General features: G+C 45.1%; 1 protein-coding gene and 1 pseudogene across 2 annotated transcripts; one reads left to right on the forward strand and one right to left on the reverse strand.

Annotated features, from left to right (window-relative positions):
- The first annotated feature begins 270 nt into the window (after nt 1-270).
- On the forward strand, nt 271-26,445 carry COPS7B (COP9 signalosome subunit 7B). 2 transcript variants are annotated; one of them, XM_061188479.1, is made up of 8 exons: nt 271-377; nt 3,558-3,715; nt 7,448-7,625; nt 11,465-11,540; nt 13,798-13,886; nt 16,715-16,917; nt 19,484-19,589; nt 25,018-26,445. In XM_061188479.1, the coding sequence occupies exons 1-8, from the start codon at nt 315-317 to the stop codon at nt 25,174-25,176; spliced, it is 1,032 nt and encodes a 343-aa protein (XP_061044462.1). In that variant the 5' UTR covers nt 271-314; the 3' UTR covers nt 25,177-26,445. The 2 variants fall into 2 exon arrangements, with proteins under 2 accessions (XP_061044462.1, XP_061044453.1); XM_061188470.1 differs by lacking the exons at nt 271-377; nt 3,558-3,715 and adding an exon at nt 5,666-5,756.
- On the reverse strand, nt 8,748-9,567 carry LOC133084060 (large ribosomal subunit protein eL28-like; annotated as a pseudogene).

Here is a 26,445-nt window from a genome sequence, read left to right on the forward strand (position 1 = left end):
GGCTCGCTTCGAGCCCGCTCCTGCCGCTGGGCACAGTAGGGCTCTGAGATAACGGCAGGTTGCCCTGTGCGATGGGGCGGAGACTACACTTCCCAGCATTCCAGGGGAGAGCCCGGGGGGACCACAGGTCCCAACACGCAACAGAAAGCCCAGGGACTACAAATCCCAGCATTCCCTGCACTCAATTCCTCTGTAACTTAGATTCCAGTGTGCGGCGCAGTGCGCGCAAGTTCATAAACCTGCTTGTAGGTTTCGTGGTTTCTGAATCCCTAGACTTGAAAGCAGGCGGGAAGATCCTCTTCAGCCTCAAAAAGATGACAGCCCACAGAGAGGTAACTTCTATTTGCATGGAACTCAGAAATCTCCTGCAAATCATGGTAAGGATGAAACAACAAACACAAACACTGATTAAATTATGAAAGATAATATAACAAAATGACTCCATCAAGTCGTACTTGTTCGTTGGCCTGGGGCGCCGTTTAGGTGTTTTGCAGGGGTTTCTGGTGTACTTCTGCGTTGGACTGAGAGAGATATCGATTGTATACTCAGAATATCAGTACAGTCAGACTTCAGAGAATTTGCTAATCCAACCCCTGTTATTTTTACATATGAAGAAACTGAGGCCCAGAGAGGCAAAGAGATTGTTGAGGGATCATAGCAAGCTGAGGCAGAGTTAGAATTCGGCTCTAAGTCTCCTGCAGCCTGGGCTTTTTGCACTACACTAGGGTGATGATATTTTTAGCAGCATGGCTATGCGATCTTACTCTCCTTGGTGAAGTCTTCCCATCAACGTTGAAACACCCAGAGGTGTTGTCTGCCATTTCAGTAAACAATGTTGCCTGCCGTTCCAGTAAACAACAACAAATTTTGGCCACCATCAAGCCATCAGCCACTGAAGCCACCCTTGAAGATGGGCCCAGAGGGGAATTCAGGATGGAGAAAAACAGGGTACTTGCCCCAGATAATTAAGATGCATATCTAAGGAATAATTTCAATGAGCTCAGACACTTGCATCTTCCCATACATAGAAAAGCACTAAAATCATTTATTTGAGATGTCTGTTTTTTGTTGATTAGCAGTAATCTTTTGATGTTCAATTACATATTTTCTTTTCAGCAAAAACTCCTTTGTATCCTGGTTCCTCTGTTACCCCTTCGGAGCAGTTCCTCAGAGCTATCTGAGAGGCTGTCTCCTGGGCTACAGTCCTCAGTAAGGTCCCCAAATAAAACATAACTCACAACTTTTAGGTTGTGCGTTTTTCTTCAGTTGACATTAGGTAAGCATTTATTTGGTGGCTTTCCTGCAAGTGAAGGAGTGCAATGTTTGTTTATCCTCAGTCTAGGTAAGACTTGGTATTTTGATTTGTTCTTTGTTACTCAAGGTGACATTTAATATGATTTCAGAAACGAGGTAAAATTGTAGCGTAAGCTAAGGTTTCCTTGGAGATCTGCTATCTCTTTTCCTAGGCCTTCCTTCCTCTTCCTGTACCCCTTTTGCCTATCTGGGCACCCACCCAAGTTTTCCTTCCATGTAATTCAACAAACACCTTTTTCAGCTTTTGTTATTTGCCAGACTCTCTGTTGGTAGAAGGTGAAAGGCATGGTCACTGCCACAAGCAAGATAACCATCTAGTTAGGGAAATAAAGGGACTCCACTGAAATTCAAGATGAACTGTGATGAATGGCACAAAAGAAAGGACATTAGAATGCTACAGAGGCCCCCATGGAAAGATATATTTCAGCTGGCAAAACTTGATGGAGGAGGTGGCATGGGTAGGATTTTTTTCTGTGTTAAAAATTTTTATCTGTAAATCTTTTTTGTTAATGAAGTGTAACACATACAGCAAGAGCACAGTTTTTGCATATGTATACACCTGTCACCAACCCCCAAATCCAGATATTGAACATTTCCAGCACCCTTCCCAGGGTGCCCCTTCCCAGTTAGTGCTGCATCCTTCCATCCTGATAACCACTCTTCTGACTTCTATTACCATAGATCAATTTTGCTGTTCTTGAATTTCATTTAAATGTAAGCATACACTAAGTACAATATGAGTCTGGCCTTTTTCGTTCATCAATATTTTTGTGAGATTTATCCATGTTGTATGTAGCAGGAGCTTTTTTTTTTTTTTAATTGCTAAGTAGTATTCCATTGTATGTATGTAGCACCATTTATCTTCTCTACTGTTCATGGCATTTAGGTTTTCATTTACCAGTTTCTGGCTTTTATTAACGAAGCTGCAATGAACATTCTTAAATGTTTCTTTTTGTGGACTCATGCATTTATTTCTAGGAGAGGAGTTGCTGGCTTGTGTGGAGGGCATACGATCAGCAATAGTAGATATTGCCAGTTTTCCAAAATGTTTGTACCAATTTTCACCTTCACCAGCAACATGAGAGTTCTAGTTGACTCTTACCCTTGGCAATAGAGGGTGGTGTCAGTTTTTAAAATATTAGCCATTTTGGCTAAATGTGGTATCTCATTATAATTTTCATTTACATTGTCTTTGGTGTTGAGCCTTTGTCATATGCTTGTTGGCTACTTGATGTCCTCTTTTGTGAAGTGCCTGTTCAAGTCTTTTGCCCACTTTCTTAATTGGGCTAATTATCTTATTGATTTGTTGTCCTTTATATAGTCTGGATATGGAGTTCCTTGTCCGATACATGCTTTGTAGATATCTTTTCCAAGTCTGTGGCTTGCCTCTTTAGTCTTGTACTGGTGTCTTCTGAGAAGAGAAATTCTTAATTTTAATCAAGTGCCATAGTTCAATGCTTCCTTTTTATGATTAGTGCTTTTTGCATTGTTTAAATCTTTGCCTACATGGTTGGTGGAATTTTAACAGACAAATACGAGGGAAGAGCACTGCGAAAAGGAAGAGAGAGCAAGTTTGAGCATAGGCCCTGGTATCAGAGAGGGAAGATGTGAGTCCTGTTAGGCTGGGAAGGCATGGAGTTTGGGCTCTAATGAGGTGGGGCGAGACAAAGCTGGATAGGTAGGAGGGAGGCATACTGAGAAGGGCTTTAACTTCAGCCTTGGAGTCCGGACATTATTCTGGAGGACGTGGAGGCACAGCTGGAATATTTATGAACTTAAACAGAACTTATTTGTTCTCCTTCCACCACCGAATTTGCTCGTTCTCCTCTGCAGCCCCGTTCTCTACCACCACCTCCAGACAGCTCTGGCCTCCCCAGCCAGAATCCTGGGTGATATCTTCCTTCTCTATCCCTGCATTCAACTGGTCACCAGGTCTGATAGATTCTAAGGTATCTAAATGTCTCCAACAATGACCCTTCTATTTCATGCCCAGCTGCAGCTACCTTTGTTCAAGATCTCACAATCTCTTAACTGGAATACATCAGTCACCTCAAGGGTTTCCCAGCCTCCACTTCTCTCCACATCCAATCCATTCCTATAGCAGCTAGTGTCCAAAATGGCAATTATTCAGACCCCTCCACAGCTTAAAAACCCTAAATAGCTACCCAGTGCCCTTAAGGTAAAACAAACCAACTCTTTTACATGGCTAGTATTCTTTCTGATTTGCTTGCTCATTCTTCCAGGCTCAACTCAAGCCTCATTTCCTCCAGAAGCCTTCCTTAAATCACCCCTCTCCAGGACACAGCCAGGAGAGCCTTATCTGTACCCCTGGGGCTCCTTGTGGCATCATCTGTCCTAGCCAGATGGACCTGTCTCTCCTAGGAACCTTGAGCTCTCCCAGGTAGGAACTTTGCTGTATTTAGGTTTTTACTGAGTATAGGGCTGTGCATGTGGTTTCCAAGAACCTTGATGACCTGACTCCAGCTCTGTAGCCCTCATTTCTTACCCTTGAACCCTGGGTTCCAGTCACTGTGGGTTTCTTCTCTGCATTAGTATATGCTGCCACAGTGCAGGCCTCTGTGACATGGTCAATGCCCTCTTTTCTTCCCCTTTTTGCCCATAAGATGCCCACTTTCTCTTCCCCAACACATTCTCTTCTGTGCTTCCAAAGTGTTGTCATCTCTCTCTCATAGCATTTAACACATTGAAGCTTTTTGAGGGCAAGAACCTTGTCTTATCTTCATATAAACTTCTAGAACATAATACGTGCTAAAGAAATTTTTAAAATAAATGAATGCGTTGGTGCTCGGCTCCTTTGCATCCAATTTCTGCACTCGAATGCACGAAAGGTAAACAGGGTTTTTTTTTCTCCTCTTCAAGACCTGAAAGTCTGTGGTACACACTTTAAAGGAACCAGCCTAAGTGTTCAGTTACGTGGCATTCTTATCCATCTTCCAGGGTAGTTGGTAAGTACCAAATGCAACGCCACGAATGTCATTTTGGTCACAGAACCATTGTTGGCTCAACCCATCTTCTGCTTATTTTAAAATATTTTCTGAATAAAGATGAAGAAATGGTCTTTGGCTTCAGATAGCCTGGTTTTCAAAGCAGACTTTTTTTTTTTTTTTTAATTATTTTTGGCTGAGTTGGGTCTTGGTTGCTGCGCGCGGGCTTTCTCTAGTTGCGGCGAGCAGGGGCTACTCTTTGTTGCGGTGCACGGGCTTCTCATTGCGGTGGCTTCTCTTGTTGCGGAGCACCGACTCTAGGTGTGTGGGCTTCAGTAGTTGTGGCACGTGGGCTCAGCAGTGGTGGCTGGTGGGCTCTAGGTGTGCGGGCTTCAGTAGTTGTGGCACGTGGGCTCAGCAGTGGTGGCTGGCGGGCTCTAGGGCGCAGGCTCAGTAGCTGTGGCGCACGGGCTTAGTTGCTTTGCGGCATGTGGGATCTTCCTGGACCGGGGCTCGAACCCGCGTGCCCTGAATTGGCAGGCGGATTCTTAACCACCGCGCCACCAGGGAAGCCCTCAAAGCAGACTTTGATACTTAGAGGCTTTTGGATTTTTTAAAAAATTAATTAATTAATTAATTAATGGCTGTGTTGGGTCTTTGTTGCTGCGCGAGGGCTTTCTCTAGTTGCAGCGAGTGGGAGCTACTCTTTGCGGTGTGAGGGCTTCTCATTGTGGTGCCTTTTCTTGTTGTGGAGCACGGGCTCTAGGTGCACAGGCTTCAGTAATTGTGGCACGCAGTCTCAGTAGTTGTGGCTCACAGGCTTAGTTACTCCATGATCTGTGGGACCTTTCTGGACCAGGGTTTGAACCTGTGTCCCCTGCATGGGCAGGTAGATTCTTAACCACTGCGCCACCAGGGAAGTCCCTGGCTTTTGGATTTTTAGGCTTAGTTATGTCACCTGAAAAATGGGAATAATATTACAGGCCTAGAGTTATTATGAGAATTCAGTGAGACAATGTACAGCACCTGGCACATGGAAAAACGCTCAATAAACGGTAGTTATTAGGCTTAGTATGTCTCTGTACCCCGAGGGTAGCCACAGTCGCCCTACGGAACTTCTGAGGGTAAACTCCGCCAAAGAGGATGGATTTAGTGCCCAGGATGGTGATGGCGATGGTTGGGGGGCCAAGTACTGCCTAGGCTATATTCCTCGCCTCAGGGCCCCCACCCTGTCCTGGGCTACAGCCCGGCTCGGGACCCACTTTCCCCGGCCAGGGCCGCACTAGAGGTCTGAGGCTGCAAACGCGGCGGGGGAACCTAGTGTGGGCGGAACTCGAGTGCAGCGGCGGGAGGCTTCCGGGGGAGCCGCAAGGGCAACGGGTCGGCGGAGGCAGAAAAGCGTCGGACGCCGGGCTGATCATGGACGCTTGACAACCTGCGGGCAGGCGCCGGGAGGCCAAGCCAGCGACCGACAGGACGGAGAGGCGGCGAGGACAGGTAGGGGCCGGCGAGAGGGTGGGGCCCGGCGTGCCAGGTTCGTCTGGGCCGTCAGGCTTAGCGCCAGCCGTGGGAAAAGCCCTCGGCCACACCGCCCCGCCCCCGCTCCAGGGAGCGCGACCCGCGGCTCATCACCCTGCACCCGCGGCTCTGCTTGGAACACGCCACCCGCCCTGAAGTCCACCCCAGTCCGCGACTCTCAGCATCCGCACCGCGGCTGCTCTCGCTTCCCCACCCGTAAAGGCTGCTCCTTGGCCCCTCTGCCGTCCATCAAAATAGCGCCTCCCCCTAGGACGGGAATTCATCTCCCCTGAGTTCCTAGCCGCCTCCTCAGGCTCTCCCACTCCAGAAGAAAGCGATTATCGGCGCCTCCTCATCTCTTTGCCCCCGCGGGCTTTGCTCCTTAGGCCGAGGTTTTTTTGAGGGACCGAAGTTCTGTCCGTTTTTCTACCCCTTCTCCATCTCCACGCCCTGTCATTCAGTGTCTTCGCACGTGTCCACTTGGAAGCGAGGTTTTTGTTTTTCCTCTCCTAACCATCACCTTCCCCCGACATGTCCTTCCTACCCTCTCCCCCGAGTTTCCCCTTCCCTCAGCAACCTTTATTCCCTAGCACTTCATTTTTGCTGTTTCCGACAAGACCTTCTTAGGTAACCCTGGATGAAGCGACATACTTGCTTTTGTAATACTGTGAAAGGGCTGCCACTCTTGGTGCCTGCTTCCAAAGGAAAACTTAGTTTCTCTTGCACGAAGCTAACCTTTTTTGATTTATTGTCTTTTTCACTCTACTATACTTCTTCATTTTGTCACACTGCCCAGTATATATCATTTTTGGAGGAGTAATCTTTTCTCATGGAGAACTCCTGTAGAATAGATACGCAGTGTGTGTGTTCACACACCTAGCTTGTAGTAAGTAGATTATACAGTTGAGGGACCCTCCTGTCCTAATGTCTTCAGGATGGCAATACTGTATCTTCATTGTTTTCTCAAATCTTTTTATCGTTTTCTTGAGATTTTGTACAAATTCTGAAGTCGTGTTTGGTAAAATGTCACATATTAGTAGGAGGCCAAATAAAGGGGTTTTCCTCATGGAATTACACAGCATGTATGTGTGTATTTTCTTAGTTTGAATATGTTGCTGCTTATCTTTCAAGATGATTTCCCCCTTTTTCTATCTGATCAATGACTTATTTGATAAATGGGCCATCTTTCTTGTCTGCTTTTTGTCTTTCCTTATCTGTATCTGGCTGTAGGTGGGATTCTAATGACACACCGAAGCTGTAACTGATTGCTTTTGCTTACATCTGCTGCCTCTGTGTTTTGGCAAGATTCTCTGCTTCTTAACCAGAGTCTAAAAATGAGATAGATATAAGACACCTACTGAGATACTCCTGTGTGTTTCTTTAGGTCCTGGTTAGGTTTAAGGGCTTAGAAGGTGCTGCCTTTGGCAAAGGGCCAGATGGAATGAAGTGGCTTTTACTAGATGTGTTTCAAACCTCAGAATAAGGACAAAATCCCTTTAACTCCCAGTTAAACGCTACCCATCTCACAAAGTGAGATCTGGACTCAGGAGCTGTTTTTTTCTTTTCGAATACTGTAAAATTAAAGTATTCTGATGTCTGATCCAGCATTAAATAGGCATAGACTTTGCAAAGGAGAAGGAAGAATGACTGAAATACTTTTCTTTGGACAGATCTCAAGACCAGAGAATGGCAGGTGAACAGAAACCCTCAAGTAACCTCCTGGAACAGTTTATCTTACTAGCCAAAGGTACCAGTGGCTCAGCCCTCACTGCTCTCATAAGCCAAGTTTTGGAGGCTCCTGGAGTATATGTCTTCGGAGAACTGCTGGAGCTGGCCAATGTGCAGGAGGTAAGAGCAGTTTCTAAACAATTTTTCTATCTTCTTTGTTCTCAACCTTCCTGTGATTCTCCAGGCTTCCAAGGAATTTCAGTGCTGAAGCATTGTGGACCCATGAGATATCCTTTTGAGGAATTGGTGAGGCAGGGGAAGAGAGCAAGGATGATGTCCTGGGCTCCTTCTGGTCAATATTTTCATCTGAATTTGGGGCAAATTTAGATTGGGTTGCTAGTAATTTGAAAGGGGAAAAATCCAACTGAACCTAATAAATTAGAAAAGTAGAGTATAAGCATGGACTGATGTTTAACAGGGGTAGTTTCAGTCATTCTTAGGGACAAAAAACCTCCAGTGCAAATATAGACATTGAAAATTGGTCAGGTACATACATAGCAGAAAATGTTTGTTATTGAACATGAGGTGGGCATGAATAAAGAATATATTGTTGGGCTTCCCTGGAGGCGCAGTGGTTAAGAATCCGCCTGCCAGTGCAGGGGACATGGGTTCGAGCCCTGGTCCAGGAAGATCCCACATGCCACAGAGCAACTAAGCCTGTGCGCCACAACTACTGAGCCTGTGCTCTAGAGCCCATGAGCCACAACTACTGAGCCCACGTGCCAGAATTACTGAAGCCGGCGTGCCTAGAGCCCATGCTTCGCAACAAGAGAAGCCACCGCAACGAGAAGCCTGTGCGCTGCAATGAAGAGTAGCCCCCGCTCACCACAACTAGAGAAAGCCTGCGTGCAGCAACGAAGACCCAAAGCAGCCAAAAATAAAAATAAATAAAATAAATAAATTTATTTAAAAAAAAAGAATATATTGTTCCTGTGAAAAGGGCAGTGTTGTGCTGAAGAAGGTGTGTAAAAAAGATATGACATGAAAAGCTGGGAAGTAGTCCCTTTGCTTTGTTTGCTTGTTTGATGTTGTTTTTAAAACCTTGGGTATCACTTTTGGTTGTTGTGCCTTAAAAATGAGAAGATCTGGTGAAGAGTAACCAGGTGGAACAGACATGTAAAGCAACCTATACTTTTTCAAACTCTACTTCCCATTTTGGATATTTTTATATTTATTGATTGATACTTTTATATTGATTGATCGAAAAGTCTGGTGACATCTTTTTTACTTTGGAGGATGTGCTCAGGAGCTCTTGGTGGGGTGGGTTGGCTTCCTCTTCACCATCACAGCTTCTTCCTGGCTGCCCAGGGTGGTGCCCGCTCTGCTGACGGCCACCATGTGCAGATCTGGGCAGTACTTGTTCTTGAGGATCATGTGCACGATGCTGCTGAGCGTCGCCCAGGCATTCTTGTTCATGGTGGTCCGCACATACGGGGTGGCTGACTTTTGCTGGCCAGTTCTCTTCATGACACTAGGACACCTTTGCCATTGGCTGCCGGCTCCATGCCCGTAGCCCTGCTGTGAATCAGCCCGTTGTAGCAGAAGGAGTATTGGTCTTCACGTTACTGGACTTGCTGCTGTACATCTGCTTATTCCTCTTGGTTAGTAAACTTGAGCAGTTCCCTATGATCATCCATTGCAGATGTGTGGATGTGGCATCATTTCCTCTCCCTGCAACAGCTGGAAACAGAAAGACATAGTTTTATTTTTTAATTGTAAATTTTTATTTAATGTCAGGCTGGCTTGCTAGACTGTAAGCTCTGTGAGGGTAAGGTCTATTGTGCTCACCATTGTTTCCTTAGAGCTTATTATGTAGCTTGACACACAGTAGGCTTTCAGTAAAAATTTAATTACCAGAGTCAGAAAAGGAATCCTGTGAGGTAAATTTAAGAAAACTGAGGTTTTTTTAAAATAGGCTTTATTTCTTTAGAGCAGTTTTAGATTCACAGCAAAGTTGAGAGGAAGGTACAGAGAGTTCTAATATACCCTGTGCTCTCATACATGAATAGCCTGCTCCATTACCAATATCCGCCACCAGTGTGGAACTACACTGGCACGTCATTATCACCCAAAGACCATAGTTTACATTAGGGTTCACACTTGGTGTTTTATAGTCTATGGGTTTAGACAAATGTATAATGACATGTCCCTTTACAGTATCATACAGAGTATTTCACTGCCCTAAAAGTCCTCTGTTCTGCCTCTTCATCCCTTCCTCCCCTCTAATCCCTGGCAACCACTGATCTTTTTACTTTTTCCAGAATGTCGTGTAGTTGGAAACATACATATGGAGCCTTTTCAGCTTGGCTTCTTTCACTTAGTAATACTGCATTTAAATTGCCTCCCTGTCTTTTCATGGCTTGATAGCTCATCATTTTTCAAAAGAAGAGATGACCAAAGGGTAGTGTGTTTCTTCAGGTTTGTGAAAAGCCTGAATGAATATGCCAAGTGGTTGTTTCATATGGAAGTTTGGGTAAGAGGAGATGGATGAAAATTAAAGCCAGAAAGACCTTACTGACTTAGGCCAGTGGGAGAAATTTTGGAGTGTCTGCTTTAGAGAAAATAGTCTTTTATGGCTAGTTTTGTAATCGTCTGTCTGAAAAGTGGGGGCTGGATTTGATGGTCTCTTCCACTTCTGATTCAGGGCCTCAGGAGGTTCTCGGTAACCTGAGACAGTAGGCTGGGGTATTCGGATGCCAGAGTTCTCATTGGGGTGCTTAGCAAATCACCCTTATCTTCCCATAGTTTGTTTTTTTCCATATGTGAGCTGGGAATAAGCTAGCTGCCTTTCAGTGGTCAGAAATTACAGATGTAGTTTTTGGAACCTTTTTTTAAAAGATGGTTAAAATCAAGTGGTATTATTGTTGGTGTCCACAGAATACCACTTGGTTCTTGTTTAGACTTTATTGAGTTTGGTAAATTGGAAGAGTAACAGGTACATATTTGTGAGTAAGGGAGACACCCAGTTACGGTAACTGGCAGCAGAGCAGAGTAGAGCAGTTCCTGGCAGAACAGTATCTCTTTTGTTTTTCTTCTACAGATGGCTCTTTGCCATTAGCATTAGCGAGAAATAAGTAATTTTAATGAAAATTTTTATTTGGGGCTGATATCCTGGTTTCCTGTCCCAGCTGGGCTGTTCTGTCACACCTTATGCTGTGCTAATCTCCAGCATTCACGGTCCACATGTAGTTCTGAAGCTTGGAGCCAACCCTATACTTTTTTCAGTTTGGATTGATAGTGGCTTGTGCTGTACCCGCCAAGCTGGTATATTGACAAGGCTGCTCCAGTCTGTTTTTTTTTTAAACTTATTTATTTGATTTATTTTTGGCTGTGTTGGGTCTTTGTTGCTGTGCACGGGCTTTCCCTAGTTGTGGCGAGCGGGGCTACTCTTCGTTGCGGTACGCGGGCTTCTCACTGCAGTGGCTTCTCTTGTTGTGGAGCACAGGCTCTAGGCGCCCGGGCTCAGTAGTTGTTGTGCATGGGCTCTAGAGCGCAGGCTCAGTAGTTATGGCCCACGGGCTTAGTGCTCCGCCGCATGTGGGATCTTCCTGGACGAGGAGTTGAACCCATGTTCCCTGCATTGGCAGACGGATTCTTAACCACTGTGCCACGAGGGAAGTCCCTCCAGTCTGTTTTGGTCGTAAGGGAATCCTGAGAAAACTTGAACTGCCCCCAGTGCTTGCTGCTTTGTGTGTGTGCGCATGCGTCTGTGTGACAGAAGTAGTTCCTTGGGCATGCTATGTGCAGTATAAAGCGTGTATTCCTGAGAGAGAAAAATTAAACTTGGGGCCTTAATAACCTTATTTATGTTTTCCCAAAGACTCAAAGAGTTGGAAGGGACCTCAGGGACCAAGCAATAAAACGGTACAGAACTGTGGCACGTGATCACCTGCCCTCTTCTTGAACACTGCAGTGATTGGTAGCTCGGTCTGTGAACTGCTTTTTTCTTTCCTCCTCAGCTTGCAGAAGGAGGTAATGCTGCTTATTTGCAGTTGCTGAACCTGTTTGCCTATGGAACATACCCAGATTACATAGGTGAGTTGGTTAAGATCCTCCAAAGACTTTTCTTAATTATGTTGCTTTGTCTGGATATGTTGCCTTCACGAGGGTCACTGAGGTCTGGGATATATAACACGGGGTGGGAACTTCCTAACCTGGCTGTTTCTCATTTTACCGTGCTCTGTAGGTGACCTCCCGTGAGGACTTTCGTTCCCACCTTTTATTTCCCAGCGGGTAAATGGGGACTGTGTTTATGCTCCTCCATAAATAGAGCCCTTGTTTATTTTCCAGATGAGATTCTTGAGGACTGGTGTTTGTAGAACACTTGGAGTGTTGTGAAATGTCAGAATACTTTGTAAAGTATTTAAGCGTTGTAAATATTATCTAAATACTATCATCATATTGAAGAAAGTTTGGAAAACGGGGGAAAAAGTCACTTGTACTACCATTAAACTACTGTTAGCATTATGGTGCTGGACTTTTCTTCCTTGTGCTTATGCTTTCTGATATGTAGGTGTAATTAGATTATGTATACAGTTTTGTATCTTGCTTTATTCACTTATTTCATAGGCATTTATCCATGTTTTAAGTCTTTGTAGTCATTTTTAATATTCCATAATCGAATACTCCGTAATCTACTTACTCCATTCTCTTTTGTAGATCATTTGAGTCATTGTATTGATAAATTAGAATCTTAAATATCAGGAATGAGGTGCATGAATGTCCAAACACTAACTTACCTTCCACTCAAGCCATTTTTGTCTGGCTTCCCTAGTTTATTTTAGTGATATGACATAGGCCTGGCAGTTTATTTTAGTGGTATGACTCAGGGTCTTCTCTACTATGTCCTCGACTTCCTCTTTTTTCTCATTTTCTTTCTCCATGGTCACTTCTACTTACTCGGTGCTGCTGCCAGACTGGACAGTTTGCCACTTGCCAGCTTTTTCTGACCTTCACTTTGTTCCAATGAGTGTATCCTTTGTTTCCATCGTCACTAAAGAGCAGCATTTTACGGACTCTAGAACCAGGATTCTTGCATTATATTCTGTGTCCACTTCAATAGTTGTGTGTTCTTTGGCAAATTAAATGATCTTCTGTACCTCAGTCTCCTTATCTGTAAAATGGGAGTAATAAAAAGGTCCACAATCCCTTATCTGCACTTCTTGGGCTAGATGTTTCATAATTTAGAATTTTGGGGACTTTAAAAAGGTAATATGATGCATATACTTTTTTATGTAACACCCTTGAGAGGTGTGGGCAGTACCGGTAGTCAAACACATTCACAGTTTTGCAGCAAAACAAATGAATATTCACAACAAGTGGGATAAAAAGCCTAACTCAATTTAGGTAAGGAATTGCCACCAAATGAATTTCAGCACGGTGCTCAAGGGAAAAAAAGCAGTGTGGGTTCACCTTTTTGGAATCCAGCATTATGGATAAGGAATTGAAGGCATTTGGAATCTGTCTTGTGGGGCTGTTGTGAGGACTAACTGGATGTGTGTATAGGTGAATAATGGATCTGTGTGTGCACTTACACTAAGTAAAGCTTGCCATATATGTTGCCTTGGCTGGTGCCATTGCTGTTGCTATTATTGTTATTGCTAAAATTTTGCCTGTCGTTCAAGGATCATCTCATAGTCCACCTTTCTTTCTTTTTGTCTCCTGTACCTCCCTAGTTCCCCAGTGTGACTGCACTCACTTGCACTCTCTCTTTTTTCTCTCCCCCTCTCTCTCCCTTTCTGCCTCTCCCCCTCCTCCTCACCCTCTTGTTCTCTCCTGGTAGTTTGTACCTTTCTTCTGGTAGCTCTCTTGCATTTGTAGCTGTTGAAACATTGGATGGTAAGACTGAGGACAAGTCCAGGGCCAGTGAGTTGCACAACTCTGGGTGGTAGTTGGTGCTCCTGGAGTTGCGGAGTGTAGCAGCCCTGACAAGGCCCGTCTGTTCCCCTTGAATCACTTAAGACAGTGCATTGCACATAACAGACGCTCAGTGAAGACATGTTGAAAATAGTACTCCAGTAAGAGAATTGTCATATCGTTTTGTGCATTCATGCCCGGCTTCTTAGGAGACTAAGCTTCTTGTGTGTAGAGATTCAGTTTTGTCTTCTTTGGAAGCACATGGTATTTCAGAGAAGATGGGAGGTGCTTATGGAACATTTGCCTAGTGAATAAGTGCAGAGTCATGACAGTGATTCAATAGTAGGTTTGATGTGGGGAGTTGGTGCGCTTATTCCATGAAGAAATCCTAATTTTATTTTGTGTCTTGATTTTTGTGGTGGGTGGGACTGAGCAGCCAACAAGGAGAGCCTGCCAGAACTGAGCACAGCTCAGCAGAACAAGCTGAAACACCTTACCATCGTGAGCTTGGCGTCAAGGATGAAGGTACGGTCCAAACCCTTTCCTGTCTTCCTCCTTACCTCGAGGCAGGTGTCTCATTGGCATCACTGTGGGAACTCCCAGCTACACACAGTAGAGTTGCGTCATAAATGCATAAAATTTGCCTGGCAAAGGACAAAAGAGAAAAAGATAACAGTTAAAATAGTGTAGATAATTACTCACCATTCCAATTAGGAAAAGTATGCCCAGGAGTGATTGTGAATCAGCAGGTCTCAGTTCTGGCATGCCGTGGTACCCCACGTGCTGTGAGCATTTTGCCATGCTTAAAGGAGACTGCTGTTTCAAGATACAGATTTTTCAAACAGCAAGGCATCTCAAGGCAAGTTAACTGCTTCAGCTGTTGCTCAGTGCACAGTGAACTGTTCCCGTGCTGGAGGAAAAACTTGCTGTGTTGAACTTACTGAGAGATAGATTTTTTAATATGCTGCCTTCCTCTGGGGATTTTCAAGGTTAATTATACTAATTGGAATTTTTGCCTTCTATGCTAACTTCTGACCCTAACCTTCTGTAAGATACCACTCCACTATATCTCTGAGTTCTTCTTTTTAGAAGAAGACGTGCAACCAACTGCTCATAGCCATTAACAAAGAAGATCCAGGTTTGATTAATTTATAGTTGATTTTTGGCTCTCTGCCCAATCCCAGCCTAAATGTCTAAGTTTTTGTGGGGCTGTGCCTTTGAAAAAGTTTGCTTTTTGCATTTCCCCTCTGTGATTGAGCTGGAGAGATGTATATTTTTTCTTGGATTGCCGTTTCACTTGCTAAAATTATTTTATCTGGCCTAATCACAAATTTCTGATTCTCAGCTGGGCATTTCAGGTGGGAGGCCTATTTTGTTAGGAAATGAGGACCTGAATTTTTTTTTTTGTCCTGATCATGGACTTCTCAAGTGTAGCAAAGAGTAGGAGTGACTTTTTCCCTCGTTTCTGCAACCTGTCATTCTTTTTTTTTTTTTTAACATCTTTATTGGAGTATAATTGCTTTACAATGGTGTGTTAGTTTCTGCTCTACAACAAAGTGAATCAGCTATACATATACTTATATCCCCATATCTCCTCCCTCTTGCGTCTCCCTCCCACCCTCCGTATCCCATGCCTCTAGGTGGTCACAGAGCACCGAGCTGATCTCCCTGTGCTATGCGGCTGCTTCCCACTAGCTATCTGTTTTACATTTGGTAGTGTATATATTTCCATGCCACTTTCTCACTTCGTCCCAGCTTACCCTTCCCCCTCCCCGTGTCCTCAAGTCCATTCTCTACCTCTGCATCTTTATTCCTGTCCTGCCCCTAGGTTCTTCAGAACCATTTTTTTTTTTTTCTAGATTCCATATATATGTGTTAGCATATGGTATTTGTTTTTGTCTTTCTTACTTACTTCACTCTGTATGACAGTCTCTAGGTCCATCCATCTCACTACAAATAACTCAATTTCGTTTCTTTTTTATGGCTGAGTAATATTCCATTGTATATATGTGCCACATTTTCTTTATCCATTCATCTGTCGATGGGCACTTAGGTTGCTTCCATGTCCTGGCTATTGTAAATAGAGCTGCAGTGAACATTGTGGTACATGACTCTTTTTGAATTATGGTTTTCTCAGGGTATATGCCCAGTAGTGGGATTGCTGGGTTGTGTGGTAGTTCTATTTTTAGTTTTTTAAGGAACCTCCATACTGTTCTCCATAGTGGCTGTATCAATTTACATTCCCACCAACAGTGCAAGAGGGTTCCCTTTTCTCCACACCCTCTCCAGCATTTATTGTTTGTAGATTCTTTGATGATGGCCATTCTGACTGGTGTGAGGTGATTACTCATTGAAGTTTTGATTTGCATTTCTCTAATGATTAGTGATGTTGAGCATCCTTTCATGTGTTTGTTGGCAATCTGTGTATCTTCTTTGGAGAAATGTCTATTTAGGTCTTCTGCCCATTTTTGGATTGGGTTGTTTGTTTTTTTGCTATTGAGCTGCACGAGCTGCTTGTATATTTCGGAGATTAATCTTTTGTCCAACCTGTCATTCTAAGCCCCTGTACCAACCCTGGATTTCAGACCTTTAGTCATAGAAAACCCCCCAGGTATGTTTGCCCTCTTCTCCGCATACATCTTCCTCCTGTTTCTGCAGATTTGATTACTGTGTTAACTTTCAAACTAATAGTGATGTGTCATAGGATTTACAGAAAACTGGATATTTAGATATCCAGTTGTCTTGGAGTCATGCAGAATGTTGGTACAGTCCATTACAGGACTACTGTTGGGGAATTGACATTGGTTATAAGAGACCAAGAAAACATGTAAACTTCAGGATGACCTCTGAGCTTGCAGTATCCACTGGCCACCTGTAGGTGGATGCGTTAGCCTGTAAGTTTTTTAAATTGTGCTCTGCTGGGCAAGCAGCCAGTTTGTCTCTCCAGTGTCTGAGATTCTTTGGAGTTTTTTTGATGATCTGGCATTTTATACAAATTCTGCAAGCTTCCAGAAGGCAGCAGAGTGCCAGATACTGAGGATATCCCTTTCTCCTCTAGAAAGAGTCTTTGGGATCTCTAAGAGTATGCTTCAGAGCATGAAAGCTGGAAGCTGAGCAAAGTCCAGGAGGCAGAGGATGGAGGAGAACGCATTCCTAGATGCTGTGGGTCTTGTTTGGATCCACAGGTCTCACAGCTCATTTATCCATCTCTTGTTGCCATAGATGTTAATAATTACCACTAGACTGCATTTCCCAAAGCCCTGAGGCATATGTTGGCTATCTGAGTAATAACCTGAATTTTCTTTAATGTTTACCAATGGTTTTTGTAAACATCACATGTACCTTATCTATAGTGTATCCCCTACTCCGTGCTGCTGAAGGACCTGGAGATGCGGAATCTCCGGGAACTGGAAGACCTCATCATCGAGGCTGTCTACACTGATATCATCCAGGGCAAGCTGGATCAGCGAAACCAGCTGCTGGAAGTGGATTTCTGCATTGGCCGTGACATCCGAAAGAGAGATATCAATAATATTGTCAAGACCTTGCATGAATGGTGAGGCTCAAAGAAGGAGGTGCCCCCCCTCTTTAGGGAGGGGATACCTAGCATGCCCTCTGCCTCTGTTTGGGGAAATGTGGTCTCCAGGTATCAGCTGGGGCTGCCTGGGAGCTGGGGCCTTGGGACAGCAAGCTAGGGAGTGGGGCTGCATTTTTGACTACAGCTGTGTGGCAGTAGGAATCACTTCAGGCTTCCTAGTGCCATGGTTGTAAAATAGTTCTTGTCCTATGCAGTTGGAGGCTATTTAGTAGCAGGCTGTAAAATGCCCAGAGTTGGCAGGTGGAGCCTCTGAAGCCTCACTGTGTGACACTGATCCTGTGCTTTGCAAACTCACCCACAGTGTTTGACCAAGCTTGGGAATTAGTGTTGGTAAGATTCTTTGGATAAGAGAACCATGTTCAGCATCAGTAACATTGGGCTAGTGTTTGTAAAACATTGTGAAGGATATTGAAGACAAGGAATGGGTTATTCTAAGTTGGAACACAGACTCATATACAGAATATTTGATAACCATATTCTGGTATATAAAAGGAAGTGGAACATTTGCACGTACTCTGTTTTAATGGAATTTGATGTTCGCAAGAGCTGTTGCACGTTCTACACGGATTTGTGATGGCGTTATTCAAGACTGAGCTGTGAAGGAGGGCCAGGGTGAGAGTATAATTGGAGGTGAGGACAGCGTGTTCCCAGGCAGGCACATGGCACGTTGGAGGTCATGAAGCAGAGTAGGCAGACTTTGTGCAGAGGGGTGGGGTTCATTTTGTCTTTAAACAGACTGACTCTGGCTTAGCCTCTAGAGGTGTGTATCCGGGGATGTACAGACTGATTCTCTGGCTTAGCCTCTAGAGGTGTATATCCAGGGATCTATAGGCTGACTCTCTGGCTTAGCCTCTAGAGGTGTGTATCCGGGAATGTACAGACTGACTCTCTGGCTTAGCCTCTAGAGGTGTGTATCCGGGGATGTACAGACTGACTCTCTGGCTTAGCCTCTAGAGGTGTGTATCCGGGGATGTACAGACTGACTCTCTGGCTTAGCCTCTAGAGGTGTGTATCCGGGGATGTACAGACTGACTCTCTGGCTTAGCCTCTAGAGGTGTGTATCCGGGGATGTACAGGCTGACTCTCTGGCTTAGCCTCTAGAGGTGTGTATCCGGGGATGTACAGGCTGACTCTCTGGCTTAGCCTCTAGGGGTGTGTATCCGGGGATGTACAGGCTGACTCTCTGGCTTAGCCTCTAGGGGTGTGTATCCGGGGATGTACAGGCTGACTCTCTGGCTTAGCTTCTAGAGGTGTGTATCTGGGGATGTACAGGCTGACTCTCTGGCTTAGCCTCTAGAGGTGTGTATCCGGGGATGTACAGACTTACTCTGGCTTAGCCTCTAGAGGTGTGTATCCGGGGATGTACAGACTGACTCTGGCTTAGCCTCTAGAGGTGTGTATCTGGGGATGTACAGACTGACTCTCTGGCTTAGCCTCTAGAGGTGTGTATCCGGGGATGTACAGGCTGACTCTCTGGCTTAGCCTCTAGAGGTGCATATCCAGGGATGTACAGCCCATCTTTGACCCTCTGGGGGTCCACAGCCCCCTAAGTTTCCCTCACTTCAGCTACTGTTGGATCCCCAGGCATGTACTTGCCCACCCTTTACCCCAGGTTCTGTCCCAAGTGTGGCTCCAGACACCTTCCCTTTACAACATCTGACACAAGCAGGAACTTTCAAAAGATTTTAAAACAGTGAAGTCAGGCTAAACGGGAAATAAACTTAGAAAACACCCCTAACATGCAAATGGTCTGGCATACAAAATCTAGGTTTCCAGTCCCACTAAAGTTGGCTGTCTTTTTCTGTTTTAGAGATGACTAACACCGTTTTTCACCTCCATAGTCTGGCTTCAATGTGTTTGCACCCAGAGAGGCTATTCTAGCCCCCATTCCAGGATGTTTACTAGTACAAATTCTTACAACTTGTTTTTAGGCATTGGAGTTAGATTTGATACAGAATTGGTATGTAGAGTGGCACCACAAATATGCAGAATGTTCCCAACTGTTGACTCTAAAGTGGAGGGTATGTAGCTATTTATTGTACTATACCTTCAACTTTTTTTTTTAATGTATTAAAATTTTCAAAATAAAAAGTGGGGAAAATGATATAATGAGGAGGGGGTGGCAGTTGGGAAGTAACACACTTCTGAGAAAAAGGGCAATCTTCAAAATAGGATGCTTTTAGAAAATAATTTTTTCTGTTGAGAAAACTGATTAATCAGTGCCACCTGTGAAGTCTCTCCTAATTCCTTTAATTGCACATTCTGTGAAGCTTTCGCATGGGATACAAAGGTTGGAAATTAAAGATGTATTCTAAGAAACCGCCCCACGTCCTCCATGTTTGTTTCCATATGCCCTGTGTTATGTATTCAGAAACACCTGTCTTTTGGAAGGAGTGAAGGGGCAAGAGCCCTGGCAGACGGAGTGTTACAGGAAGTCTCTAAGGAATCGGGGAGGGAGATTTGGGAGGCTGGGGGACAACTACCAGGCTTTTCTGCGGCTCAGGGCTGGTTATCTCTTATATAGGTGTGATGGCTGCGAGGCAGTCCTGCTGGGCATCGAGCAGCAAGTTCTGAGAGCCAACCAGTACAAGGAGAACCACAGCCGAACTCAGCAGCAGGTAGAGGCCGAGGTGAGGAAGAGAACGCCTGTCCCCACTCCAGGGTATCCCTGTTTGTCCCTTGTCTTGTGATCTTGGCGTAGATGAAACAGCACTCACTCACTAGTGGGCACTGGGTGAGTTGCTGGGGTAGAGGTGAGTGCGACCCAGGCCCTCCTCTTGGTGCTGTCCGTCTCGTTTCTGATTCCTGGTCACCAGAGGGTGAGTGGGCTCGGAGAGCGGAATGTTGTAATTCCTCAGTTCACACGCACTTTGCAGCTGTAGAGCAAAAGAAACGAGTTTGGGGATGGGTCTTAAAGATGGATGAAGGGATGGTGGTTACCAGGCGGGGCAGAGGGAGGGGTGCGGCTGGGCTGGGGCACATGAGGCTTCAAGGCCCCGGTGCTGCTCTGTCTTTTAAGTTGTGTGGTGGGTGCACAGTGTTCATTGTATTCTTCTCTAATCTGTATGTGTATGTTGTAACCTTTTAAAATGCATGATATGTTTCATCTTGAAAAAGGGAAAAAATTCGGTGGATGAAATGCAAGTGAAGATAAAAGTGTGTGATTGTGGTGTTAGATGCCTGGTTGTTCAGGACACTTTTAGCCTCTGGGAGAGACGCAGGCTCCAGCCCTTGAGTTAATGGGCGTTTGTCTGCCTATAGCCTGGACACCTGTGGAGCCATCTCCCAATTTGTTTGGAGCCCTGAAGATCAGAATTTTAGCACTGAAAGTCCTTTTCTAGCGTGATGGAGCTTGAAGCATTAATGGTATTTAATGAAATTTAGAAGTCAGGTATCCTAGAGTGTAGCAGAATAGGACCCAGAGTTACAGCTAAGGAACATAAGAAATAAGTAGTTGTGCCTTTCTAAGGGGGTTTTGTGAAATTTGAAGATTTCCCCTACTCTGTTGTATGTACTCCTTGAAAATAAAACCTGGTCTTTGTAAGACCAGCTCCTTGTCCCATGCCTAATGAGCACATAATAGGTGCTCAAATGAGTGTTTATATTTCAGGCACACCCTATAAGTGTCAGTGGACTGCTGAACTCTGCTTTCATGAACTAGAGTGCATTTATTTCAGATACACACATCCCTGTATATATATGCATACCTACTCTGTGAATGTTCCATCCACTGTAAATTTTTAACTCTACTTCTAGCCAAAGAAGTGTGAACTATATTTAATTTAGCATTAGTCAAAGACAGATACAATTAGGAAAGTAAGCCTACTGCTTCTCTAATAAGCTCTGTGATCCCCCTCTTGAATATTTTGCTCTCTTCTCTGACCTGGGATTGATGTCTGAGCAAAGTAGGACAAAATTCACTGATTCTTCCCTGTACATCAAACCCTGGAAACAGTAGATTTGGAGGCGAAATGCCCACCTGACCTGGGATAGCCTGAAACACTCTTTAACCTGGTTGGTGGCCCAGGAGGAGGAGCCTGATCACCACTGGCTGCCCCATTGTGCTTAGACTGTTGCTAATTGTGTGGCAGGTGGTGGGCTTGACTGTGGTCGTTTGCAAAACTGGATGATACTAGTTTTAGAATTTTGAATGGCTCAAGTTTATTTCCAGAACAAATGGCATCTGATGAAAGAAGGCACTGCCTAATGTTGAGGCACGACCAATACGTAGACAACAGTGTGGGCTCCTTAAATTATGGTTATTAAATGAGAGCCAGCACACCTGGATTTGCTCTCAGCGGCCCACTGCTGGAAAACACAGCTGCTCCTGCTGGCAGAGCCTGATGCTGCCACCAGGTGGCAGTAAGGATTTGATTAAGTTTGAGAGAAAGAAATTTGAGGAAACCGCCAAGGTCACCTCCACTACCAATTAAAACAGTCTACTAATTTAATAATCTTCTAGGAAATCTAGAACAGACAAGTATGAGAAGAGTGGGAGCATGGTCAAAGCCCAGAACCTTGACAGTTTTTCCATTCACAAATGCATGATCTGGCTACTATGTGTCGGATGCTGACCGTCCCCCAGCTGAAGGCACATGGAAGGTGCTCACTAAGTATTTGTTGACTTGAAAATAAAACAGATCTACCACAAACACAGCTGTAATTCTGTCCTATTCTGCTTGTATTTATGCTTCCGTTACTCTTGACTTAACTTTTTTAGTCATTTTCTCAACTGAGTTGATCTTTCATTTGTTTGTCCTTAAGTTAGATTGCTTGTTCCCAGAGGGGAAAACTTGACGTTTTTCTCCCAAAATCTTATAACAGCAGCTATCTTCTGATGAGTATTAGCTTTAAGAGTCTTCCCTCTTAACGAAGTCAGCCCTATCACAAACTGCCTAAGAATATTCTCTCCTTTTAGTTTTTCACAGAAATAACACATAATTAGTTACAATTCCAGCGTACCTGGAGGAGGTAGAACAATAACATTATGAGCTGTTTCATTACCTCTGAGCAAATACTCAGGAGGGAGGTAATGATCACCTCCACAAAGCACCTCCTCATTTACATTTGATATTGGAGTGTATTTTTCTTTATATTTCAGTGCGCTTATAAGTCTGATGTTCTCTGGAATGTCAATCTGTAGTTCTTGCTGCATTCACAAAATAGGCTGTGTTCCAGTCAGGTAGGTAATAGAGCATAATTGGACAAAGTAAGCTCTGTTTTTCTTTATGTAGAAAATGCCCCAGGAGTTAAGTTAGTGACAGATCTTGAGCCTGTTGGCTGTGGAGTGCACCAAGAGTGTGCTTCTCGGTGCTTCCTGGAGAGTGCTTCTCTCCATCTCCCCGTTCTTCTTTTCTATGTAGCCCTTTCCCCACTGTGCACTCTACTTCTGTTGTCTCCCTTTGCTCTGCCCCATAGCTCAAAGAGGTTTTCCTACCCGAAGACTCTCTTCTTTCTCCTTTTGCCTGAATATTTAAAGTCTCTAGTAGAACTAGGCTGTGATTTTGTTAGCAGGCGCAGTCCCACCTGAAAATTCCTGAGGCCCATGATTTGAGGGGCTTGACAAACTCTAGGTCATCTGGGGTAATGGGATGGGGATGGCCTGCAAGCCAGACTACTCAAGGAAGAAAATTAGAAGGATCAGGGGCATTTAGGCCAAAGAAGACAAGTCTGCGGGATATTAGTCATCGTTTTAAGGGCGGCTCTGTGAAAGAGGAGTTAGACTTCTCAGGATTGTTTCTTGAAGCTGAGACGGGCTTAACCGGTGGACCTACATGAGTGGCCACTCCTGGGTCCCGGAAGGAGCTATCTGCAGGTAGACCTGCACAGCTATTACAAAAAGCTAGTTGACTCTTAACTCCCCTTCAACTATGAGAGTCTGTTATTGGCTCAGCAGTCTACTTTGTGAGTTCCCTGTGTTTAAAATGCTAACAATCAAATTGATTGAGCACGACATATCCATAATAGGACCCACTGTGAGCCACGTCATTCCCCCCATCCAGGCTGAGACCTTGTTTAAGATAAAGGACCTCATTTCTTAGGCTAAGAGACACTTGCCCAAGAAGCCCTCTTTTTCCCTATGGCATGTTTACCTGACTGTGGAGGACTCGACTTTGTCAGTACGTAGTCTTACTGGAAGCTAGATGTGAACCCCTGAAACACAGAGGAGACACAGCACACAGGAGGCCACCATCCGAGAGTGAGAGGGCGCTGCCAGGCAATATAGGTTGAGGGGAGGCTGGTGGTCAGGACGGGTTTGTGGAAGAGGTAGGGTCAGAGGTGGCTAGCGAAGGAGGAGGCTTGCCCAGGCTGGAATAACAGGGTGCAGGAAAGGCAACAAGACAGAAGAAATGACTGCTTCCGGGTGTGTGGCCGGGGACTAGCGTGGCTCGAGTGGAGGGCACATGTTGTGGAAGGGAAGGAAGGTACAGGGTCTTGAGTGGCGTGTCAGAAGTGCAGAACAAACCAGATTTTTCCTTGGGGTAAGTCTCATTTCTTTTTCTGGCTTACCAGGGTCACTGAGCACCTGAAATAATAGCTTACTGGGAGATAGTTTCTATAAGAAAAAGCTGCTTGAGGAGGTAAATAGGCATTTGAATGAATGCTTAGAAAACATATCAAACTGGACAAACCTTGGAGTGTTATTTTATAAAGCGGTGATAACGGAGAAATCACATTTCTTAATCTCTCCCCCAAGGCCATCAAAATACGCTGAAGTAGAACAAAAACAAATATCTCTTTTATTTATTTATTTTAAAATTTTATTTGTTTATTTTTGGCTGCGTTGGGTCTTCGTTGCTGCATGCGGGCTTTCTCTAGTTGAGGCGGGCGGGGGCTACTCTTCGTTGCGGTGCGTGGGCTTCTCATTGTGGTGGCTTCTTGTTGCGTAGCATGGGCTCTAGGCACGCGGGCTTCAGTAGTTGTGGCTCGCGGGCTCTAGAGCGCAGGCTCAGTAGTTGTGGAGCACGGGCTTAGTTGCTCCGCGGCATGTGGGATCTTCCCGGACCAGGGCTCAAACCTGTGTCCCCTGCATTGGCAGGCAGATTCTTAACCACTGCACCACCAGGGAAGTCCCCGCCTTTACTTTCTTATGACAAACATACACCTCACTCTGCACCAATACACCTCAGCTAGCTGAAGGGCAAAGGCATGAACAATCCATTAGAATTGGTGTTGGGGAATGTGTATAAATACGGGCACAGGAGTACACAATTGGTAGAAGGACAAGTTGGTACAATCATTCTTCAGAAGGCAGTATAGTAATAGTTACTAAAGTAAAATGTGCAAACCCTTTGATGTGGAAAGCTCAATTCTAGGAATATGTCCTCCACAGGTGTTCACAAAAGTATGCAAAGGTAAACATGGAGGGCTGTTCACAGGAGCACCACACATAAGTGAAAAACAAACTGGGAACTAATTAAAAAATGGTAGAACATTCATCCTAGAACAGTACACAGATATTGCATAGGATATGTTTAGGAGTTGCTTAAATATTTCGGAGCCTCTCTGTTAATTGAAGAAAGGAATGCTGAAAACAGTACTGTGGTCGCATTTTTCTTTTACTACATTTTTTGTCATTTGTCACTTAGTTGGCTGAAGTTTATCCTCTAGTTGCTTATTCAAGAAGGGCTCGTGGGAATTTGGGAATTGTATTCCCAAAGTTCTGGTGAAAATATCTGTGGTTTCGTATGTGAACAGTAGTGAGCTGAGTATAGCATCTTGTGTCACCCTTTCTTTTTCTATGGCCATTTTAACCAGTGCTTTCTTTCACTTGCTGTGTTGTACCTTTTTGCCAAATGGCCCACTACCACTTGGCTTATTCCCCATTTTCAACCAAGAAAGCATTAGTTCCACTTTTTTGCTTGACTCATTTCCATGTATCTTCCACGAGCAGCCCCTGCTTGTTTCTCCTCATCTGAGTTTCTGAAGATAATCTCAGATTTTCTTGCAGAGGATTCTGGCTTCTTCCCTGAGTGGCCCCCCCTTATAGCGAGAACAAGTTGCAGTGAGTTTCTGGCGCTTACAAGCTGACCACACCAGTTCTGTGTCTCCCTCCAGGTTACCAACATCAAGAAGACACTCAAAGCTACCGCGTCCTCCTCAGCTCAGGAGATGGAGCAACAGTTGGCTGAACGAGAGTGTCCCCCCCATGCTGAGCAGAGGCAGCCCACTAAGAAGATGTCCAAAGTGAAAGGTCTGGTCTCCAGCCGCCACTAGGGCCGGCTGGGGCAGCTGGCACTCACCAGGCCTGGGTCAGGTGGGGAGGGGACACCAAGGGCCTATTTCCTCCCCTCTCTACCTTCCATGAGTTCCAGACCTGCCCGTCCCCTCACCAGCGCCTCCCCCCACGTTGGTACTGTTCCAGAAGAACCGTTAACTCCCTTCCCTCTCCCACTCCCTCTTCCCCAGTTGCTCCCTTCAGACTCAGGGGCTCCACGGATGCCATCCCAACAGGGCCAGACACTGCCCAGCTTCCCTCCAGGAGGTTCTTGTCTCTGTCTAAGGGCTTGTATCCCTCCCAGTTTTTCTTTTGCTTCGTGTCATTTTGTCAGGCTGGTCATAAGCTGGAAGCAGCTTTAACTGGCCCACAGGGATGACTGCGAAGGAGGCCCCTCTCTGAGTGACGGGAGGCACTCCTTCTCCAGCCCCATGTGCCAGAGTACCCACAATGGTGCAGGCGCTCTAGCCAGGTATCAAAATGCTTTGTTTTCCCTCTCCTGCCTTATCCCTTGTTGGCAGCTCAGATCAGGCCATGGAGGGATGTGATGCTGGGCTATGTTTACTAAACCTGCGGGTTTTCAGCCTCTTACGCCCAGCTCCAATCTCTCATTAGTTGGGAGCACCGGGCTGATTAACCTCTGGAATCTGAGCACCCGTAGGGGTCGCTGCGGGTCTGCTGGGTGGCGGAAGTTTCTTCCGGCTTGGTGTTCTCCGCTGGCCTCGCTCCCTGCTGCCTCTGACTACTCAGACTGGTTTTTGGTGTGAAGGCCCCGGCTGCCCACTGGGGCTGTCTGCCAACACTCGTTCTCCCGAGATCTTTAATTCTTCCCGGCTGCATCCGTGGTGGAGATGGTGGTGTGGAGGCCCCTCTATCTGGTGAAGGATCTGTTGCTGCTTCTGTTTCTTTCTTCCCACCCTCCCTGGCTGGTGACCCAGAGCCCTCTGATGATGGCATTCTCCTGGCAAGAGAAAAGGACTTGACTAGCCTTTCTGAACTTGAACAGTTTCAGGTTATATTTTAATTTTTTTTTTTTTTTTGTACAGGTTCTGATTCTAATACATTTCAACATGCTTTTTTTCCCCCTCGTGTCAATATTTGTTATAGACTGATCGCCGGGGAGTTTCACCTGGTTGGAGGGTGGTGTGTGTGTTTGTGTGCGTGTGGTGGTGTTTTTTTTTTTTTTAAGGGGAGGTGGAGGTCCTGGACTGATATTAAAGAGAGAAAAAGCACATTTTAGAAAAAAAAATAAAAGTAGATTTAATGTA

Source organism: Eubalaena glacialis, chromosome 1 (genome assembly GCF_028564815.1).
Source record: "Eubalaena glacialis isolate mEubGla1 chromosome 1, mEubGla1.1.hap2.+ XY, whole genome shotgun sequence".
NCBI lineage: Eukaryota > Metazoa > Chordata > Mammalia > Artiodactyla > Balaenidae > Eubalaena > Eubalaena glacialis.